Source organism: Lissotriton helveticus, chromosome 2_1, assembly GCF_964261635.1.
Source record: "Lissotriton helveticus chromosome 2_1, aLisHel1.1, whole genome shotgun sequence".
In the NCBI taxonomy this organism is placed as follows: domain Eukaryota; kingdom Metazoa; phylum Chordata; class Amphibia; order Caudata; family Salamandridae; genus Lissotriton; species Lissotriton helveticus.
In genome coordinates this window covers 101,677,636-101,701,556 of record NC_136059.1, presented here as the reverse complement: position 1 = coordinate 101,701,556, position 23,921 = coordinate 101,677,636, and the positions used below count along the sequence as shown (strand labels likewise).

Sequence of the window (23,921 nt, the reverse complement as noted above, 5' to 3'; positions counted from 1 at the left end):
GGAAGAAGAGAAGCCGCCCCCATGGCAGCATCTGACCCAAGAGCAGCAGACCACACAACGATGAAAGACGTCCCAATGCAGAGCGCAGCAGCATTAGACCAGCACTGAACAAAACGGCAACAGAGCAGAGCCCAAAGCAGCAGCAGCAACAGGCTGCGCACAGCTCCAGGTGAGCTCATCAGAGAGAGCAAAGGAGCAACCGACTGCACATCACAGGAGCATCCCTGGCAGAGCTGCGCCCCAGGGGCCAGGAGCCACAGGTTGAGCCGGGAGGCGAGGGGGCAGCACAACATCCGCAGGGTCCAGTGACTCCTGTACCAGGAGCAGAAGAGCGAAAGGAGGAACGACAAACCCGAGGTACACCCCAGAGACTAAAGCTAAGGACAGACGAACAAGAGCCAAGCAGCACAGCTCAGCAAACAGAGACAAGGAACAACAGGCTGCAGAGATGAACGACAGACCACCAGGAGAGATCAGCAACTAGAGGCTGAAGAGCAACAGGCTGCAGAAAGGACAGCAGAGCCCAGCAACTAGAGACAAGAAACAGGCTGTAGAAAGGAACAGCAGACCACAGGCAAAGCTCAGCAACCCGAGCCAAGAAACAACAGGCTGTGGAGAGAACAGACCACCAGGAGAGATCAGCAACTAGAGGCTGAAGAGCAACAGGCTGCAAAAGGAACAGCAAAGCCCAGCAACTAGAGACAAGAAACTACAGGCTGTAGAAAGGAACAGCCAACAGAGACTAAAGCACTGAACTTGAGGCTCCACCAGCCAGCGGGTGCTGTGTGACGAAGGGTACACCAGACCGACCAGAGGCAGGTGTGCCAGCTGTGCCCCTATCCCACAGTAGTAGGCATCAGACCCTGGGCACTGGCAGACGGCTTGCCCAGCCCATTCTTTCCAAGCTGTTTGTATTTGCTTGAAAAGGAATCTCATTTGATTTGATGTGAATTAATTTCTGGGGCGCCCTGAAGCCAAGACTGTCCCCTTAAACACTGACACGAGGGAACAGTAATGAAATGTTCGGAGACGCTGGGATCCGTTAGTAGGCCCTAACGGGAACAGGGGGGTCTTGAGAGTTCTCAGGACAGTGGTGTGACTGCTCCAGGGCCGCTCAGCATTGACACCATCTCAAGGCGTCTGATCTTGGGCACACAGCTGGAGTAGGGAGGAGCCATCATGAACTGAAGCTTACTTCCAGCTGCTGAGGAAGGCACCACAGTTTCCATACCTGGGACACTCCCAGCAGGTGTCCTACCGCAAGTGGGGAGCTGCCACCGAGGTCACCCTAAACCTCCCAAACTAAAAGGGGCCATGGAAGACCACCGCTTCAGAACCATGAACAACTCGCGGAACATCTTCTTCGCCGGGGGCGCGCAGTCCCCCACAGAAGCCCCGCTGGAGCTCACGGTGATCCTCCCACTTATCTTGGCCACCATCTGCCTGGTCGGCCTGGCCGGAAACTTACTGCTGGTCGCCATCTTGGCGCAGGACTTCCGGCTGGGCAAGGGCTCGGCCGTGAACGCGCTGGTCATCAACCTCTGCGCCACCGACCTGCTGCTCGTCTGCTTCTGCATCCCCTTCCGGATGGTCACCTACGCCCGGCACTCCTGGGTGCTGGGGGGCTTCATGTGCCGGACCACGGACTGGTTCCTGCACGGCTGCTGGGTGGTGAAGAGCTTGACCCTGGCCGCCATCGCGCAGGCCCGCTACAAGCACGTGGTGACCCCTCCCAAGCTGCTGAGCCTCAGTGCCAGGCGCCTGGGGGGCACGCTGGCCTGCGTCTGGGCCCTGGCCTTCCTGCTGCCCCTCCCCCACCTGCTCTTCACCCGCACCGCGGAGGACGAGGAGGGCGTCCTCTTCTGCGTCTTCCAGACCCCGCTGCACGCCTTGAACTTCATGGACGTCTTCAGCAAGCTCTACCCCCTGCTGGCCTACGTGGCGCCCATGTGCGCCACCTTCTGGTTCTACATGCGCGCCTTGAGGCGGCGCAAGGAGCGGCGGCCGCGCGTGCCCAGCCCGCACCAGCTCAGCCGCAAGCTCACCTCCATGCTCATGTGCGTCAGCCTGGCCTTCGAGGCCATGTGGCTGCCGGAGTGGGTGGTCTGGGTCTGGGCGCGCCACAGCGCGCTGGAGGGCCAGAAGCCCCCCGCAGCCTTCTCCGTGCTGGGGCAGGTCATCATGTTTCTCAACAGCGCCCTCAACCCGGCGGTCTTCATGGCTGTTTCCGAAGATTTCCGCCAGGGCTTCAGGGTCATCTGGGTGACGCTGAAGTGCCGGCGCTGCCTGAAAGGGGGCGGCGGCCCCCGGGCGGGGGAGAACGGGGCCGAGGTGGCCACCAGCTCCATCCAATCCCTGCAGGACCTGCAGGGCGCCTCCCGGCCCGAGCCCTCGGAGGCTGACCGGCTGAAAGAGGAGGTGATCCTGCCAGATGTGGAGCACTTCTGGCACGACCGGAGGAACACCACTGCCGGGGAGGACAACGACCCCACGCCCTGGGAGCACCAGGACAAGCCCTGAGGGCTGCAGCCTGGCACCCCCTCGGCGGCAGACTCCTGCGGGTGGTGGCATGGCCTGGGCTTGGACGTGCCTCAAGTGAACCTGGAGACACTCATCTGATTGACTTCCCATCCCCTGGAGGCAGCTGCTCTGACATGGTGCCCTGCTGAAGGCCCCTGGCCACTTTCCAAGCGAAACATTCTAAGACGCAGATCCAGTGTGCTTGGAGCAGATGGCTCTCAGAGGGTTAACGCACACTGGGATTTGATAGTAAGCCCTGGAAGGCAGCCTTGGTGTGTACAAATCTGCAGCCGGCAGCATGGGCAACGCACGCATCATTGGTGGGACGAGGCGGGGCTGGGGCGCCGCCCCCTGCCGCGTAATCCCGCTTCCGCGCGTGACACTCAGTAAACCGCTTTGCTGGCTAATGTGCGCCCTGTTATGTTTCGTATGGCACAGCCGCCCCGCCCCTTTCAGGGATTCAAGGGGCCAACAGCGTTTTATAATGTGGCAAAGTAACTTGAGAATGTACAGTGGGTGAGTAGAGCGCGCTGGGTGTCTTAAAGGTAACTTGTCTGCTTTTTGTAACCTAGGGGTGCGTTTCCTGTGCCAAGGAGTGAAGTAGTGAGTAGGAACCCACATATAATCTGCAAATTGTAACGGGCGGAATACTATTTTTGGCCCATAGTGCAACGTCTTGTGGTGTCTAGCTAGGTGTGTGCTATACAAGTTCCACATACGTGCATATTTACATTAGTCTGACCCAGAGGGAAAAGAACAGCCAGGACACAACCCCGGGACAAGGTAGCCTTCTAACCATTCACTCAGTGTTCCTTGTCTGCCCGCCCACAATAAGCAGCACTGTATTAACCTAACTCTGTGGGTGGATGGACGTGATTTCTGCCGAGGGTCACACCTAGAGCTGCGCTCACCCTGCAGGATTCACATTGAAGGCAGCATAAGCTGAGTCTTGTGGCTTAGTGGACTAATGCACCCTCCGTAGGGGGCCGTGTTCGACCTCGCGGTCACAGGTTAAAGTCCTGGCGGATCCACTCAGCCTTTCATCCTTCTGAGGTCGATAACATGAGACCATTGATTAGGGTAACAATAAACATCTGTTAGTCTGCGCTATGTCATACTTCAGGGACCTGGGTGTGCAAGACTTTCACGTGGTGGGGAGCTCCATGTCAGGGATAAATGCATTTGTATCCAGACGTCGTGTTGGATATTATTAAACGACCACAGCCATCTTCCAAATGTATATCCCCGAATTATCATAGAAACTACAAATAGTTAGGCAGGAAGGGAAATGCCCGAGCAAACATTTATAACCTGTAGGAGCGTCTCTGCTCGGCATTCCATTCCATTATTTTGAGCTCTTCTGTCCCATTACTGAAAGCAGGTGACCCAATGCAAGGCAGCCTCGGCCCTGCCTCCAAGAAGCAGCTCATCGTGACTTGTTGGCACATTAACTCGGCACAGGAAGGAAAGCGACCCCAGATGCCATGCCTTGTACCCCTAGATTCAGTGCTCGGGCACCTTTCACCAGGGGTGACTCCGAGACATCTAAAGAGTGACTAACTGAACTGCTGCAGCCGGCGCTTCTAAGCACTCAGAGTCTCCATTGGTGGCATTCCATTCCGTTGTTTTTGAGCTCGGTTGTGCTGCTGCACACCAGTCTTTACCCAACCCCTAAGCATCAGTCACCCTAAACCTCAGGCGCAGAGGATATCTACATTAAAATGAGCATTTTCATAAACGGCAGTAGGGCGCAGTAGTCATAGTAGGGACTTAAGCGGGGTAAGAAAGCCGAATCTTCTGTCCTTGAAGGTCCCGAGCACCTCTGGATTTCCAAGAGACGTCACCACTAGGACTGGACAAAGGTACGAACATGGACTTAACTAATAAAGGGAGTAACTTTCAAACTCCGCCTTACTTGTCAATGTCACACATTTGGGAACGTTTGTTTTCAAAATCATTGCGAAGACAAGGGTTACACACAGCTGTTGTTTCTGAAGGCAAAACGCGTCTCTTACAAAAAGTGTGTTGCTGGACATATTCCCCATACAAAATGATTGGTGGGAAAACTCGCCCACAGCAAAGTGACAATGTATTCACCTTTATGAAATGGTAATGTGTGTTCCCCTCACGCCAGCGCAATCACCACTACACCTTTCTAGGCGCTACCTGCAAACACCAGGGGGCTTATTTACAAGGCCTTTGCGCCACTTTTGCGTCACTTTTCCCATGTTAAAAATGACGCAAAAGTGGCGCAACGGCCTTGTAAATCTGCCCCCAGGATTCTGGTCCATATTTTTTTAGGCTATGACAAAGTGTGAAAAAACGTGTAAAACAAATCCCTTGGGCTCTGCCACTCACCGCTCCCCAGAAGAGTCCTACAGCGAAGCCAGGCGCACTTTTACTACCTCGATGTTGCCATAGCAACCGGTGAGTGACCTCTTTCCCAGCCCCAGTGATCTAAACATCTTACTCCTGGTGTTTTGAAACTAAGTTCACTAGTACTTGTAGCTGGGTGGTGGTGCACGTCTGAAAAACTGTCCTTTCGCCTGCTAGAATTTCATATTTCCAGCTTAGAGTGTTTAAAGTAGAGTGCAATGGCCAACCATCGAGGGGGGTCATAGATCGTGTGTAGCCTCTTCCGGTGATGTCATTGGGGTCAAAGGTGTACTGTGCCAGTTTCTCTATGCCTATAAATGTGTTTTGTGAATGGACTTCCTGGTGTATTATGTTTTTTGTAATGTTCTACAGAGTAGAGGATTGTAATAAAGTGCAGCTTTGTAGCCACGTGTTGTACAGCCTAGAACTAGTGAAAAAACCCTCATCTGCATATGACGTGCCTATGGTCTGAGGAACACGGATACCCTATTGGTGATAAGCCGCGCTTTATAAGTCCTGATTGGTTGAATGTTGTCTCTATGTAAATGACCGCCTCAGACTCCCCATTGCCTCTAGAGGGGTGGAAGGGTGTGTCTAACGAAGAGAGGGGAGTACTCCCGTTCTTAGCCAATAGTGACGCCATTAGTTGTGATACCGTGGCTAGGATGTCTAAGGGTACAAGACATGGTCGCTAGGGGGAGGGAGCGTTACTTTTACTGCCGTCCCATTGAGTGCATGAGTGAGCAGTAACCGTAGACACAGTGATGGGGGGCTGCCCAGGCGAGGACAGGGGTACAGTGCGAGACAAGCCTGCCTCAATATATAACACATAGGGGCAGATTTACAAGCCCCTTGCGCCTCTTTTACGCCGCAGTTGTGTCACTTTTGTGACGCAGCGACGGGGGAAAAGATGCGCCATGGTGCGGGGTATTTACAACATGACGCATCTGGGAGATGCGTCACGTTGCAAAGCCCTGTGCCAGAATGAGGCGTTCCTGCGCAGGGGGTTGTTCCGGCACAGGAACGCCTCCCAAAAGTGGCTGAGGGAAATCTACAAGATTTCACTCAGTCACTGCTTGAAGCAGGTGTAAGGATTGACGCAGCATTAACATATAGTGACAAGAAAAGGGCAACCCAATAATCCCCAAGGAACTGGGTAATAATATTTCAAAAAGATAAATGCTCCTTAAGGAATTATTTCAATTTTTTCAGTTATTTCCTGTAAGTCTTTAACAAGTACATCAATTCCTAAGCGAAAAAGAACATAAGAGACGTGATATCACATTCAATTTTATATGCGAGAGTCAAATAGTCAGATAAACAAAATCTCAACTCTACAAGTTTAAGGCAACAAATAACACTACATTTAACGATACACCTTTCCAGTAGTGTATTATACCATTGGCATCTTATGTATTATTCACATATATACATAATGCAGTTGCATAGCATCAAGTAGTTCATTCATCAAATCTTATATACAAATCCTTTTGTAGATGAATATAAACCAAATGGTATAGGGGCGTCGACGTTTCGGTCTTTAACGTATCACTTTCACCAAGACCATCCTCAGGACTATATGTTGCACAAGGTATTAGACATGTCCAACTAAATTCACATCATCCACGGCTCCACCAAGCGGACCGGGAATATGCCTTAACCTTAATGATAAGGAGACACGACGAAAACGGGCAATGCTCCGCTTTGAGTGGTATTTTTTGCACTCTCGTGTCGGGGACGGGAGGAAAACCTCGTCAGTCACTGTCGGCATTACTTCAGACCGAACCTTAACATATAGGGCACCCCAGAGCAGTGCTCGAGCTGCATCGCGCTCGCGACGCAACTACAGGAATGCGCCACTTTTACGGCACAGATGCGTGACGCATCTGTGCTGTTTTTGCCGCATTGTAAATGCGGTGCATCCATGGTGGCGGAGGCATGGTGCACAATAACTGGTGCATCCCTGCTGATATGCAGGAATGCACCACTTATTGTAAATATGCCCCATAGTATTTTGCGACACACACCATCTCTGTTGATTAGCATTCTGTGCATAGATTGCTTTTAAATATTGAGAAAATATGGAAAATTATCGTAGTCTGGGAAGGAATAACTCACCATAAAGGTAACCACACAGTATTTGGGATATATGGTATACCTTCAAGATATATGAATGTGGACTTAAGTACAGCAAATCTATACTTCGCTATATGCACTTACCTTTCGATAGTGTGTCCTCGATATTCTCAGTTCTCAATGTATAGTTATGAGGGATACATTCTGCTCTGCCGGCAGAGTTTGCTGAGTTTTACCCACTCCACGTTATTATTGTAACGCAGAGTTCTGGCAAAATTCCACCCACTGCCACGTGGCAGGGTTTTCTTTTGTGGGCGGCTCACCAATTTTAAGCTGGCAAACGCGAGCGAGAATTGGCATCCACTAGTGTGATATTTGGGTGCTAGGACGGCACCCAGTGAGATTTTCTCAACGCGGCGTGTCGCAGGCAGTTGTGACCATTCGGGGTGAGAAAGGTACAGCTTGTCTACCAAATCCACTCGAGTGGCAGCAAGGAAGCAGCACCGTCTGGCACACTGTGTGGTGCATCTCGCAGTGTGGCACAAGTTTCTTCTGCGGAAAATCATCACCACAGGCCAATTAGACCAGATTGCGGAAGTCGACAGAATCTCGCCCAGTTTTTATGTAACTCCACGAGTTCCGCCCACCCCTAGTGTCAACATCCGGTAGTACAACTCTTCTTACAGCAGCTGCTCCTAAACAAGGAGTGCACTAGGACCCTGTCCTCACGCTTTTGAAATCAGCATTGAGGGCCATATTATCAAGCCTGGGCGGCAAAATTATCGCCGCTTTATCGGCAGTAAACTGCCGCTAAAGTTGCGATAATGAGCTTGATAATATGCCCTTGTGAATTCCCACAGAAGCCCATGTTAGATGTGAAGGACATCTAACATGGGCTTCAATTGGAATTCCATAGAGCCTATTATCAAGCCCATTATCGCCACTTTAGCGGTAGTTTCCTGCCAATAAAGCGGCGATAATTTTATCGCCCAGGCTTGATAATATGGCCCTGAGTGTTCTTATCGACAAAATACAATCAGGAGTAACGGTATAAAAGCTGACCTTTGCACCCACACAACTCCATTCCTTTGATTCAGTATTTGTAATTTACAAATGTTGCAAGCGTTATTCTGATCCTGATATAATCTGGAGGGATATCTTATGTGGGCAGAGAAGAGCTTCCCAGTCTGTCACTCCACCTACAGGTTGTAGTCCCTCATGGTCCATGCCAGGGGCCCCTGAGTTTGTCCCGTCTTTGAGGAACTGAGTGGCCCTGTTGGTCGACACATATATGCAGGGATGCACATATACCCCAAGGCTCCTATGGGACTTGTTTGCAGCGTACATGGGCAAAGAGATGCAGGGCTTTGCACCGGGTAGGACCTGGTTACATAGGGGATTGTTCAACAAACAATAGGATATTTACATAAAAGCCAAAGTCACCTACGGGCATCTTTGCGTTGGGAGGCTCAATGGGCTGCCACATAGGACTATCAACAAGCTCTGCGGGTCATGACTGGTGGGGAGGCTGGCAACAGGATGCAGAATTTTACACCTAATGCAGTGATTTACACCTGTGAGCACCTGCTTGCCCACATAGTTCTGGGGAATTACATATATATATGTATATTTGTGGGAACTTTCACTGGGCGACCCGATAAGTAGATTCTGGAAGGAAACTTTGCATCTGTAAGCGCCCCAGTGCCGGGATGCCTCGGTGCACATGGCACAGGAATACACATAGACCTTCACATGTGGATACACAAACACCTGTAAGTCCCCGTGTGAGCGATCACAACAGGTTAATTGAACTGCTCTCTTTTTGGGCAGGTGGTTGGATCGGCCTCTGGACTCACTGGCAGACAATTCAATCCCCTGGTAGATGGAAACGTGCACTGGCCGGCAGAGGATGCCCCTTACTCTTCAATACTTTTCTGCTTCTATGGATAAGAAAACTGTGTGGAGGACACTCCTCCCTCTTCAATTCTCTGAGTGATTTGATGGACAGGTGGGCTGGCTGGATCATGCTCCTCCCTTTTCAATTCTCTGAGTGATTGAAGGACAGGCGGGCTGGCGGATGATGCCCCTTGCTCGTCAATCTGCTGCTGGATTGCTTTCTAGGTACAGACTTTGGGTATTTCCCCTAAATCTAAATGTGTCAGGAGAGCTCAGTACTTAGATATGTTGTAGGAGAACCGCATCTGTCCTGGTTTCTGTGAAATGGCTCTTCTATGAGAAGACATTCACAGCATTTCACAGTTTCTAAAGAATCCTGATTATTTTCATGTACCACAAACTGCCTCACATTTGTAGCCAGCCGGCTTCAGTGCACTACCTGGGACAGGGACACCGGTCCTACAGAACCGATCACTTGAAGTTTCCATATTGTGGGGATTTTTTAAAGTAGGCCATGCAAAGTACTTAAAATTGGAGAATCCATAAAGTTGGATGTTCCCAACTCCATGAAGGTGTAGTTTTAAAAAATGCTGGTAAAAAATCCTGAAAAAGTTTGATTTACAAAAGGAATAAAATCATAAAAATCCACATTTTGACAATGAAAAAGCCCCATAAAAAAGTTTTAGTTTTGAAATTCTCATGCACAAACTTTTTTTTTTGGGGGGGGGGAGGGGGTTCACACATAGAAGAAGTCTGATAAAACTGACAAACTCATTAACTTTGCAAACTTTTTTAGAGATTTTTAACTTTTTCAATTTTAATTCTGTGCAGAGCTATTGACACCCCTCAATCTTAAACAGTGCAGCACAGGGAGGTAGGTCCTGATGAAGGCCTGAGACCGGTTAGAGACTCATGTTCAAGGTAGAAACATGTTGATCATAAGGTAAGGTTGGAAACTCTCCTGCCCTTCTACCTTCCTACCTGAATGTAGACTAAAACTCATGAGGCACATTTATTTTCCTTTTGTCCCCTGATGCGCATGGGGGAGGTCCCAGACAGTCCATCATACACAGGAAGATGATTCTCAATTCTACTGGCTCCATCGCCAGAGCCATAGAATTATTAGGAATCACTTCCCTGTGGCAACGCTTTTCCATGGATGAGGAGTGAGCCCGATGATGAAGCAAGCCACCCGAGGGTGGTAAGTGCGCAGAGTCCTTTAAAGCGTGGAGTGCTCGTAGTTTTGGAACAGTTTGAGGACGCATGGACGTCCAACATGAGTGCAAGATGTCCCCATCGCTGGCTCCTAACTTCTCTCAGGGTGGTCTTTATGCATGCTTCTCCCATTCCGCCTAAACCAGGGGTTACACTTGGGAGTGCGAGATGGCATTTTAGAAGGTGCCACAAAGAGGGAAAGTATGTACTCTATACATAATAGGAATATGGCGAGACTTTTGTAGGGTGTGCGAACATTAATCAAACATTTACTAGTGGTGCGGGTATAGAAAAGGTTGGAAACCCCTGGCCTAAACCCTCCCATTCTGATAGCCATCAGCACCACATGCATTGGAAAGTGGACCGCAAGATCAACCAATCATGCTGCCTGAAACATCATTCGCAGTGAAGGTGCACACTGTCACAAGAGACAACCGACTTTTTAAAGGGACAGGAGGGTGGGGAGTCATGACTGCCCCAGCACACCCATGCTACAAGTATTATTGGCCTAGGAACTGGTTAATAACACTGGTTATTACCCATAACATCATTATACTCTCACGTCTTCTGGCCCAAAAATCATCAGGCGTGGGCCAATAACAAGTGAAATTGACTGGATACCGGGCCAATAATTCAACAGATGGTTCCAGTTGAAGCTTTAGTGTTAGGGTTCAAAGGCCTACATACCAATACATCTGAGTGCGGGGCCCATTGCTTGATTTTATGTGTTGTCAAACAGCTGGCCTCCAGTGACTCATTCTGGGCTTTGGAAGCTGGCGACCCCACGCTGTACACTTCATGTATATGCAATGCAAATATGAATGCAACATTTACCATACTGGACCAATTCACTTAGGCTATCAGCAAGGCTGGACTGGCCAACCAGCTATCAGGCGTTTTCCCAGGAGGCTGGAAGGGAGGGGGATTGGTTTTGTTATGGGCAGCTGGTTTTGTAGCAGTGCAGCAGTAATAAAAGTTCTTGTGTATCCAGAAGTTTTCAGGCAGCAACAAAAGTGTCAAGTTAATGCTGGTGATTTGTTAGTGTACCTGATGGGGAGAGATCTTTTGTCTAGTGGCAGTTTTGACTCATCTAAGGTTGCACAGAGGGTTACTATCCATCCCTGCTGCAAAGAACATATACCAATCGTATCAAAGAACAGTATTTTATGTGCATAGCTTAGTGGGTTGCTGCTTTTATTACATATATTATTTTGCTACTGTGCAGTTTATAAGATACAGGTTAGAAAGGTATGTTGTTTCCCCAGTATTTCATTATCCTGGTTTTACTGAAAAACAGGTTTGTTTGGGTAGAAATAAATTCTTATTATTAATAAAGTAAACCCTAACCACTGTGTTATGTTCTGAATCCTGAGTTTGTGCAACTCCAGATCAAGGACTCTTACATAATGCCCACCGGGGCCCATATTATAGAAGTGCCCTGGGGTGCAACAGGCAGTTGCACCCGCTTTGCGGCCTCCAGTGCACTTTGGTATTACAGAAGGGTCCGCAGACGCTTGTGCGTCTCCTTCTGTAATACCGAAAGCGCTGGCGCGCACACACAGCGCCAGCACTTCTTCAGGAGGGTGTTCCCTCATTTCCATGGGGGTGTGGCTCCGTGCAAATGAGGGAATCTCTTTGCCTTTGCACCAGCGCTATATTACACACTCGGGCATTGAGGCAAAGAAGCTCTCATCAGGAGGTGCACTGACAGTATGCCACCTAAAAGGTGGCACACTTTAAGTATGCCCCCTGACTGCTACCCTCTGGCAGGATGAAAGGGGGTCCCCTAGACCCCCAGACATCCCACTGCATTCAGGTACAGTCACTGACTGCACCCACGTGCAAGGGGATCTCTAATCCCTTTTAAAAGTCCAGGTGAGTTGCTACCTGCACTGTGAAAACACAGAGTGGCTCCAAAGCGCCTGCTCCATTATTCATGTGACTGCGCTGCCCACAGGGCAGCATGATTTCCCAGCTGCCCTGGGGGCAGCGCATTCACACTAATACGGAGCATTTTCCTTGACTGTGCCGGGCGCACTTCTTAAAAGGTGCACCCGGCGCAATCAAGAAACATGTGCTGTATGTATAATACGGCCTCAGTATGGACGACATGTGAATCCTGCTCCCAGGACCATTTTTTTAAAGTTTGATTTTATTGAAGGGGAAAAAGGGGGAGAAAAGAAAAAACAGGAAATGGATAGAGTAAAATCCAAGGTTGAACTCGCATGGGAATCTGATTTCTCTCAAGATTGGTCAATTCTTCTCTGGGATAGGATCTGGACGAAACTCCCAGTAACATTTTTAATCCACTGATTTACACACATATGATTCAAAGTCTCTGTATGTGTGTGTGATATAAAGTGCTCCGACGCCCTGCACTTGTATGAGAGGCGCTATAAAGCAAATGAAATACAAGTCAGAGAGGGGCTGCGGAGAGATGAGAGGCACGGTTGGAGGGTGAGAGTGAGGGAATCATTGAAGAACCCCAACAAAGATTGTCGTATCCTGGTGCACAGTAAGGTCATCATTTACTATGCTTCGAAAGCTAATACAATTCAATATATAATGGCAAATGTGTTGTAGAATGCACCATTTCCCCCAAACTTTTGGGCCTGCCAAAACTTGCCAGGGATGCTTTGGGTTCCCATCCTGCTCCAGCTATCAGTAAACATGCACCAAATGCTTTCTTTTTCAAAAATATTTTTTTCAAGAGAATTACAAATCGCACATTAATCCCAGGAGGCAGTGGCTGGGATCATCAGGGCCAGAGTCCTGTTGCAGATGGTGGGGGAGGGGACAGAGAATTATCCAACAGCCTGAAGGCACTCTCATTTGAAAGATTAAAGTTTCAAGCGAAGCCGGATAGCGATTCACTACGATCACACAGTCCGTCACATGACTGCGCCAGGAATTACTATGAGGGCCATGTGATCTGAGTGCAGCACCACAACCTTTTCTAAGAGCCCAAGTGCGATGGGGTGGGAGGGCGGAGCTGGTGTTACCCCTGTTCTGCCTCTGGCACAGACATTATGCCCTGGGCAGGGGTCAGTCCCAGGTGCAGAGACGACACGCTCTGCGTCAGCTGCTTACCTGTGTGCGGCCCGCTTGCTGTCGGTGGTAAGAGGCCGCTTTACCTGTAAAACACTTGTAGGCATATTTACAAGCCCCTTGCGCCACTTTTGCGTCATTGTTAACATGGGAAAATGACGCTAAGGTGGCGCAAGGGGCTTGTAAATATGCCCCTTGAGTTGTGGTCAGTTCTCCGGATGTAAGCGTCATTGTACTCTTGAACACGTGCTCTGTGTTTTGTTTAGTGCCAGAATGATGGCTGTCCATCATAGCGAGAACTCAGCAGTGGCGCTCAGTTTATTGTTGCTATGTTAGTTTGGAAAGACAAGAATAACAAGTAAAACAATAAAATACCCATTTGTGGATACATGTGTGTGCATATGTGTGCTGAATTGTGTTTTGTGTACAAAGACAGTAGTGAAAACACTTTGAGAAAGCCAATAGTTTGGGGTTTTATATAATGAAACGTGTGTTTGTTGTACAGTTTGGGAACTGGGGTGGGGGGAGGGGTGAAAGAAGTGGGCCATCCTCTGGGGAGGGCAGGGAGGAGCAGGTGAGGGAGGGAGAAGGAAAGAACATTCACTCTGCAGCTCCATGTAACCCCAGGCTCCTGCCTTCTGGAGGAATGTCTAGAGGTGTTAAACAGGCCAGTGAGCAGGACACAAGGCTACTGCAAAGAGCTGGTACCACAGAGGCTGCAATTACAACCATCTCTCACCTTCATCAACGCCACCTCATGTTCAATATTGTATTTTACTCGTAGAAAGATGTCTCTTTTCAATATATCAACCAAGCTCACGTTTCCAATGTTTGAAAATGTCCAGATTTTTAGTGATGTACAATGTTTACTCATATGTGGAACGACAGGTGTGATTTACAATAGGCAAAGAAGTTTAAACCTGTATTTTCGTATTTCCAATTGTGATATTATCTAATGTATGATTTTAGACGGCCAGTTGGACCTTTCAAAGCACTAATAAAACACATCAACACCCCCTCCGAGAGCCACAAATTAACATTGCACCCATGCCCCTTGGCACACTTCCAATAATTGCTTCTTAAAGGGACATGTGTGTTCTTTAGTTTGTTTTAGGGCATCCTAGGTGTGCTCAAAGGCGTGTAGGTGCATCAATCTGTAAATATGCTGCCCCATTCTTTCAAACACCCACTGCTAAATGTGCAGCTTATATGTGAGCCCCAAGCTGAGCAGCAGCAGAAAATCAGAGTTAAGGAGGCAATGGGCAAGTCAAAACACTCAGTGAGCACCTATGGCAAGTGATGCAAAGCGCTTGTAACTGAGTAAGCACATGAGGAAGGCGATGTTAAGCCCATGTAACTGAGTAAGCACACGAGGCAGGCGATGCAAAGCACATGTAACTGAGTAAGCACACGAGGCAGGCGATGCAAAACTCTTGTAACTGAGTAAGCGCATGAGACAGGTGATGCAAAACTCTTGTAACTGAGTAAGCGCATGAGGCAGGTGATGCAAAACTCTTGTAACTGAGTAAGCACGCGAGGCAGGCGATGCAAAGCACATGTAACTGAGTAAGCAGATGAGGCAGGCGATGCAAAACTCTTGTAACTGAGTAAGCACGCGAGGCAGGCGATGCAAAGCACATGTAACTGAGTAAGCAGATGAGGCAGGCGATGCAAAACTCTTGTAACTGAGTAAGCGCATGAGGCAGGTGATGCAAAACTCTTGTAATTGAGTAAGCGCATGAGGCAGGTGATGCAAAACTCTTGTAACTGAGTAAGCGCATGAGGCAGGTGATGCAAAACTCTTGTAACTGAGTAAGCGCATGAGGCAGGTGATGCAAAACTCTTGTAACTGAGTAAGCACACGAGGCAGGCGATGCAAAACTCTTGTAACTGAGTAAGCGCATGAGGCAGGCGATGCAAAACCCATGTAACTGAGTAAGCATACGAGGCAGGCGATGCAAAACCCATGTAACTGAGGAAACACACAAGGCAGGCGATGCAAAACCCTTGTAACTGAGTAAACACACAAGGCAGGTGATGCAAAACCCTTGTAACTGAGTAAGTGCATGAGGCAGGTGATGCAAAGCCCATGTAACTGAGTAAACACACGAGGCAGGTGATGCAAAACCCTTGTAACTGAGTAAGCGCATGAGGCAGGTGATGCAAAGCCCATGTAACTGAGTAAGCACACGAGGCAGGCGATGCAAAACCCATGTAACTGAGTAAGCACATGAGGCAGGCGATGCAAAACCCATGTAACTGAGTAAGCATACGAGGCAGGCGATGCAAAACCCATGTCACTGAGTAAGCACACGAGGCAGGAGATGCAAAACCCATGTAACCGAGTAAGCATACGAGGCAGGAGATGCAAAACCCATGTCACTGAGTAAGCACACGAGGCAGGCGATGCAAAACCCATGTAACTGAGTAAGCACACGAGGCAGGCGATGCAAAACCCATGTCACTGAGTAAGCACACGAGGCAGGCGATGCAAAACCCATGTAACTGAGTAAGCACATGAGGCAGGAGATGCAAAACCCATGTAACTGAGTAAGCACACGAGGCAGGCAATGCAACACCCATGTAACTGAGTGAGCGCATGAGGCAGGGTTGCAAAGCCCATGTAACTGAGTAAGCACACGAGGCAGGTGATGCAAAACCCATGTAACTGAGTAAGCACACGAGACAGGTGATGCAAAGCCCATGTAACTGAGTAAGCACACGAGGCAGGCGATGCAAAACCCATGTAACTGAGTAAGCACATGAGGCAGGCGATGCAAAACCCATGTAACTGAGTAAGCATACGAGGCAGGCGATGCAAAACCCATGTAACTAAGTAAGCACATGAGGCAGGCGATGCAAAACCCATGTAACTGAGGAAACACACGAGGCAGGCGATGCAAAGCCCATGTAACTGAGTAAGCATACGAGGCAGGCGATGCAAAACCCATGTAACTGAGGAAACACACGAGGCAGGCGATGCAAAACCCTTGTAACTGAGTAAACACACGAGGCAGGCGATGCAAAACCCTTGTAACTGAGTAAGCGCATGAGGCAGGTGATGCAAAACCCATGTAACTGAGTAAGCGCATGAGGCAGGTGATGCAAAACCCTTGTAACTGAGTAAGCGCATGAGGCAGGTGATGCAAAACCCATGTAACTGAGTAAGCGCATGAGGCAGGTGATGCAAAACCCTTGTAACTGAGGAAGTACACGAGACAGGTGATGCAAAGCCCATGTAACTGAGTAAGCACACGAGGCAGGCGATGCAAAACCCATGTAACTGAGTAAGTGCATAAAACAGGTGATGCAAAACCCATGTAACTGAGTAAGCGCATGAGACAGGTGATGCAAAGCCCATGTAACTGAGTAAACACACGAGGCAGGTGATGCAAAACCCTTGTAACTGAGTAAGCGCATGAGGCAGGTGATGCAAAGCCCATGTAACTGAGTAAGCACACGAGGCAGGCGATGCAAAACCCATGTAACTGAGTAAGCACATGAGGCAGGCGATGCAAAACCCATGTAACTGAGTAAGCATACGAGGCAGGCGATGCAAAACCCAAGTCACTGAGTAAGCACACGAGGCAGGCGATGCAAAACCCATGTAACCGAGTAAGCATACGAGGCAGGAGATGCAAAACCCATGTCACTGAGTAAGCACATGAGGCAGGCGATGCAAAACCCATGTAACTGAGTAAGCACACGAGGCAGGCGATGCAAAACCCATGTCACTGAGTAAGCACACGAGGCAGGCGATGCAAAACCCATGTAACTGAGTAAGCACATGAGGCAGGAGATGCAAAACCCATGTAACTGAGTAAGCACACGAGGCAGGCAATGCAACACCCATGTAACTGAGTGAGCGCATGAGGCAGGGTTGCAAAGCCCATGTAACTGAGTAAGCACACGAGGCAGGTGATGCAAAACCCATGTAACTGAGTAAGCACACGAGACAGGTGATGCAAAGCCCATGTAACTGAGTAAGCACACGAGGCAGGCGATGCAAAACCCATGTAACTGAGTAAGCACATGAGGCAGGCGATGCAAAACCCATGTAACTGAGTAAGCATACGAGGCAGGCGATGCAAAACCCATGTAACTAAGTAAGCACATGAGGCAGGCGATGCAAAACCCATGTAACTGAGGAAACACACGAGGCAGGCGATGCAAAGCCCATGTAACTGAGTAAGCATACGAGGCAGGCGATGCAAAACCCATGTAACTGAGGAAACACACGAGGCAGGCGATGCAAAACCCTTGTAACTGAGTAAACACACGAGGCAGGCGATGCAAAACCCTTGTAACTGAGTAAGCGCATGAGGCAGGTGATGCAAAACCCATGTAACTGAGTAAGCGCATGAGGCAGGTGATGCAAAACCCTTGTAACTGAGTAAGCGCATGAGGCAGGTGATGCAAAACCCATGTAACTGAGTAAGCGCATGAGGCAGGTGATGCAAAACCCTTGTAACTGAGGAAGTACACGAGACAGGTGATGCAAAGCCCATGTAACTGAGTAAGCACACGAGGCAGGCGATGCAAAACCCATGTAACTGAGTAAGTGCATAAAACAGGTGATGCAAAACCCATGTAACTGAGTAAGCGCATGAGACAGGTGATGCAAAGCCCATGTAACTGAGTAAGCACACGAGGCAGGCGATGCAAAACCCAGGTAAAAGAAGTAAGCTCACAAGGCAGGCGATGCAAAACCCATGTAACCGAGTAAGCACACGAGGCAAGAGATGCAAAACCCATGTAACTGAGTAAGCACACGAGGCAGGCGATGCAAAACCCATGTAACTGAGTAAGCACACGAGGCAGGCGATGCAAACCCATGTCACTGAGTGAGCGCATGAGGCAGGGTTGCAAAACCCATGTCACTGAGTGAGCGCATGAGGCTGGGTTGCAAAGCCTATGTAACTGATAAGCACACGAGGCAGGCGATGCAAAACCCAGGTAACTGAGTAAGCACACGAGGCAGGTGATGCAAAACCCATGTAATTGAGTAAGCACATGAGGCAGCCGATGCAAAGCCCATGTAACTGAGTAAGCACACGAGGCAGGCGATGCAAAACCCAGGTAACTGAGTAAGCACACGAGGCAGGTGATGCAAAACCCATGTAATTGAGTAAGCACATGAGGCAGGCGATGCAAAGCCCATGTAACTGAGTAAGCACACGAGGCAGGCGATGCAAAACCCAGGTAACTGAGTAAGCACACGAGGCAGGTGATGCAAAACCCATGTAATTGAGTAAGCACATGAGGCAGCCGATGCAAAGCCCATGTAACTGAGTAAGCACACGAGGCAGGCGATGCAAAACCCAGGTAACTGAGTAAGCACACGAGGCAGGTGATGCAAAACCCAGGTAACTGAGTAAGCACATGAGGCAGGCGATGTAAAACCTATGTAACTGAGTAAGCACATGAGGCAGGCGATGCAAAGCCCATGTAACTGAGTAAGCACATGAGGCAGGCGATGCAAAGCCCATGTAACTGAGTAAGCGCATGAGGCAGGTGATGCAAAACCCATGTAACTTAGGAAGTACACGAGGCAGGTGATGCAAAACCCATGTAACTGAGTAAGCGCATGAGACAGGTGATGCAAAGCCCATGTAACTGAGTAAGCACACGAGGCAGGCGATGCAAAACCCAAGTAACTGAGTAAGCGCATGAGACAGGTGATGCAAAGCCCATGTAACTGAGTAAGCACATGAGGCAGGCGATGCAAAACCCATGTAACCGAGTAAGCATACGAGGCAGGAGATGCAAAACCCATGTAACTGAGTAAGCACACGAGGCAGGCAATGCAAAGCCCATGTAACCGAGTAAGCATACGAGGCAGGAGATGCAAAACCCATGTAACTGAGTAAGCACACGAGGCAGGCGATGCAAAACCCATGTCACTGAGTAAGCACACGAGGCAGGCGATGCAAAACCCATGTAACTGAGTAAGCACATGAGGCAGGAGATGCAAAACCCATGTAACTGAGTAAGCACACGAGGCAGGCAATGCAACACCCATGTAACTGAGTGAGCGCATGAGGCAGGGTTGCAAAGCCCATGTAACTGAGTAAGCACACGAGGCAGGCGATGCAAAACCCAGGTAACTGAGTAAGCACACGAGGCAGGTGATGCAAAACCCATGTAACTGAGTAAGCACACGAGGCAGGTGATGCAAAACCCATGTAACTGAGTAAGCACACGAGGCAGGCGATGCAAAACCCATGTAACTGAGTAAGTGCATGAGGCAGGTGATGCAAAACCCATGTAACTGAGTAAGCGCATGAGACAGGTGATGCAAAGCCCATGTAACTGAGTAAGCACACGAGGCAGGCGATGCAAAACCCCTGTAACTGAGTAAGCGCATGAGACAGGTGATGCAAAGCCCATGTAACTGAGTAAGCACACGAGGCAGGCGATGCAAAACCCATGTAACCGAGTAAGCATACGAGGCAGGAGATGCAAAACCCATGTAACTGAGTAAGCACACGAGGCAGGCGATGCAAAACCCATGTCACTGAGTAAGCACACGAGGCAGGCGATGCAAAACCCATGTAACTGAGTAAGCACATGAGGCAGGAGATGCAAAACCCATGTAACTGAGTAAGCACACGAGGCAGGCAATGCAACACCCATGTAACTGAGTGAGCGCATGAGGCAGGGTTGCAAAGCCCATGTAACTGAGTAAGCACACGAGGCAGGCGATGCAAAACCCAGGTAACTGAGTAAGCACACGAGGCAGGTGATGCAAAACCCATGTAACTGAGTAAGCACACGAGGCAGGTGATGCAAAACCCATGTAACTGAGTAAGCACACGAGGCAGGCGATGCAAAACCCATGTAACTGAGTAAGTGCATGAGGCAGGTGATGCAAAACCCATGTAACTGAGTAAGCGCATGAGACAGGTGATGCAAAGCCCATGTAACTGAGTAAGCACACGAGGCAGGCGATGCAAAACCCCTGTAACTGAGTAAGCGCATGAGACAGGTGATGCAAAGCCCATGTAACTGAGTAAGCACACGAGGCAGGCGATGCAAAACCCAGGTAAAAGAAGTAAGCACACAAGGCAGGCAATGTAAAACCCATGTAACTGAGTAAGCACACGAGGCAAGAGATGCAAAACGCATGTAACTGAGTAAGCACACGAAGCAGGCGATTCAAAACCCATGTCACTGAGTAGGCACACGAGGCAGGCGATGCAAAACCCATGTAAATGAGTAAGCACACGAGGCAGGCGATGCAAAACCCAGGTAACTGAGTAAGCGCATGAGACAGGTGATGCAAAGCCCATGTAACTGAGTAAGCACACGAGGCAGGCGATGCAAAGCACATGTAACTGAGTAAGCACATGAGACAGGTGATGCAAAGCCCATGTAACTGAGTAAGAACACGAGGCAGGCGATGCGAAACCCAGGTAAAAGAAGTAAGCACACAAGGCAGGCAATGTAAAACCCATATAACTGAGTAAGCACACGAGGCAGGCGATGCAAAACCCAGGTGAAAGAAGTAAGCACACGAGGCAGGCGATGCAAAACCCATCTACACGAGTAAGCACACAAGGCAGGCGATGCAAAACCCAGGTAAAAGAAGTAAGCACACGAGGCAGGCGATGTAAAACCTATGTAACTGAGTAAGCACACGAGGCAGGCGATGCAAGACCCAGGTAACTAAGTAAGCACATGAGGCAGGCGATGCAAAACCCATGTAACTGAGTAAGCATACGAGGCAGGCGATGCAAAATCCATGTAACTGAGTAAGCACACGAGGCAGGCGATGCAAAACCCATGTAACCGAGTAGGCGCATGAGGCAGGCGATGCAAGACCCATGTAACTGAGTCAGCCTACGAGGCAGGCGATGCAAAATCCATGTAACTGAGTAAGCACACGAGGCAGGCGATGCAAAACCCATGTAACTGAGTAAGCACATGAGGCAGGCGATGCAAGACCCATGTAACTGAGTAAGCATACGAGGCAGGCGATGCAAAATCCATGTAACTGAATAAGCACACGAGGCAGGCGATGCAAAACCCATGTAACTGAGTAAGCACATGAGGCAGGCGATGCCAAACCCAGGTAAAAGAAGTAAGCACACAAAGCAGGCAATGTAAAACCTATGTAACTGAGTAAGCACACAAGGCAGGTGATGCAAAACCCATGTAACTGAGTAAGCACACGAGGCAGGCGATGCAAAACCCATGTCACTGAGTAAGCACACGAGGCAGGCGATGCAAGACCCATGTAAATGAGTAAGCATACGAGGCAGGCGATGCAAAACCCAGGTAAAAGAAGTAAGCACACGAGGCAGGCAATGCAAAACCCATGTACATGAGTAAGCACACAAGGCAGGCGATGCAAAACCCAGGTAAAAGAAGTAAGCACACGAGGCAGGTGATGTAAAACCTATGTAACTGAGTAAGCACACGAGGCAGGCGATGCAAAACCCATGTAACTGAGTAAGCATACGAGGCAGGCGATGCAAAATCCATGTAACTGAGTAAGCACACGAGGCAGGCGATGCAAAACCCATGTAACTGAGTAAGCGCATGAGGCAGGCGATGCATAACCCATGTAACTGAGTAAGCATACGAGGCAGGCGATGCAAAATCCATGTAACTGAGTAAGCACACGAGGCAGGCGATGCAAAACCCATGTAACTGAGTAAGCGCATGAGGCAGGCGATGCAAGACCCATGTAACTGAGTAAGCATACGAGGCAGGCGATGCAAAATCCATGTAACTGAGTAAGCACACGAGGCAGGCGATGCAAAACCCATGTAACTGAGTAAGCACATGAGGCAGGCGATGCAAAACCTATGTAACTGAGTAAGCACACGAGGCAGGCGATGCAAGACCCATGTAACTAAGTAAGCATACGAGGCAGGCGATGCAAAATCCATGTAACTGAGTAAGCACACGAGGCAGGCGATGCAAAACCCATGTAACTGAGTAAGCACATGAGGCAGGCGATGCAAGACCCTTGTAACTGAGTAAGCATACAAGGCAGGCGATGCAAAACCCATGTAACTGAGTAAGAACATGAGACAGGCAATGCCAAACCCAGGTAAAAGAAGTAAGCACACAAGGCAGGCAAAGTAAAACCCATGTAACTCAGTAAGCACACGAGGCAGGTGATGCAAAACCCATGTCACTGAGTAAGCACACGAGGCAGGCGATGCAAAATCCATGTAAATGAGTAAGCACACAAGGCAGGCGATGCAAAACCCAGGTAAAAGAAGTAAGCACACGAGGCAGGCGATGTAAAACCTATGTAACTGAGAAAGCACACGAGGCAGGCAATGTAAAACCTATGTAACTGAGTAAGCACACGAGGCAGGCGATGCAAAACCCAGGTAACTGAGTAAGCACACAAGGCAGGCGATGCAACACCCATGTAACTGAGTAAGCACACGAGGCAGGCGATGCAAAACCCAGGTAACTGAGTAAGCACACAAGGCAGGCGATGCAAAACGCATGTAACTGAGTAAGCACATGAGGCAGGTGATGCAAAGCCCATGTAACTGAGTAAGCACATGAGGCAGGTGATGCAAAACCCATGTAACTGAGTAAGCACATGAGGCAGGCGATGCAAAGCTCATGTAACTGAGTAAGCGCATGAGGCAGGCGATGCAAAACCGACGTAACCGGATAAGCGCATGAGGCAGGCGATGCAAAGCACATGTAACTGAGTAAGCGCACGAGGCAGGCGATGCAAAGCACATGTAACTGAGTAAGCGCACGAGGCAAGCGATGCAAAGCACATGTAACTGAGTAAGCGCACGAGGCAGGCGATGCAAAGCACATGTAACTGAGTAAGCGCACGAGGCAGGCGATGCAAAGCCCATGTAACTGAGTAAGAGCACGAGGCAGGCGATGCAAAGCACATGTAACTGAGTAAGCGCACGAGGCAGGCGATGCAAAGCCCATGTAACTGAGTAAGCACACGAGGCAGGCGATGCAAAGCCCATGTAACTGAGTAAGCACACGAGGCAGGCGATGCAAAGCCCATGTAACTGAGTAAGCGCACGAGGCAGGCGATGCAAAGCCCATGTAACTGAGTAAGCGCACGAGGCAGGTGATGCAAAGCACATGTAACTGAGTAAGCGCACGAGGCAGGCGATGCAAAGCACATGTAACTGAGTAAGTGCATGAGGCAGGTGATGCAAAACCCATGTAACTGAGTAAGCGCATGAGACAGGTGATGCAAAGCCCATGTAACTGAGTAAGCACACGAGGCAGGCGATGCAAAACCCCTGTAACTGAGTAAGCGCATGAGACAGGTGATGCAAAGCCCATGTAACTGAGTAAGCACACGAGGCAGGCGATGCAAAACCCAGGTAAAAGAAGTAAGCACACAAGGCAGGCAATGTAAAACCCACGTAACTGAGTAAGCACACGAGGCAAGAGATGCAAAACGCATGTAACTGAGTAAGCACACGAAGCAGGCGATTCAAAACCCATGTCACTGCATAGGCACACGAGGCAGGCGATGCAAAACCCATGTAAATGAGTAAGCACACGAGGCAGGCGATGCAAAACCCAGGTAACTGAGTAAGCGCATGAGACAGGTGATGCAAAGCCCATGTAACTGAGTAAGCACACGAGGCAGGCGATGCAAAGCACATGTAACTGAGTAAGCACATGAGACAGGTGATGCAAAGCCCATGTAACTGAGTAAGAACACGAGGCAGGCGATGCGAAACCCAGGTAAAAGAAGTAAGCACACAAGGCAGGCAATGTAAAACCCATATAACTGAGTAAGCACACGAGGCAGGCGATGCAAAACCCAGGTG

At 49.4% G+C, this 23,921-nt stretch overlaps 1 protein-coding gene across 1 annotated transcript; it reads left to right on the top strand.

Annotated features, from left to right (window-relative positions):
- The first annotated feature begins 326 nt into the window (after window positions 1-326).
- Window positions 327-2,520, top strand: LOC144819230 (G-protein coupled receptor 151-like). Its single transcript, XM_078677198.1, has one exon. It carries the CDS (start codon window positions 1,315-1,317, stop codon window positions 2,518-2,520), a length of 1,206 nt encoding a protein of 401 aa, XP_078533324.1. The 5' UTR covers window positions 327-1,314.
- Window positions 2,521-23,921: the final 21,401 nt, after the last annotated feature.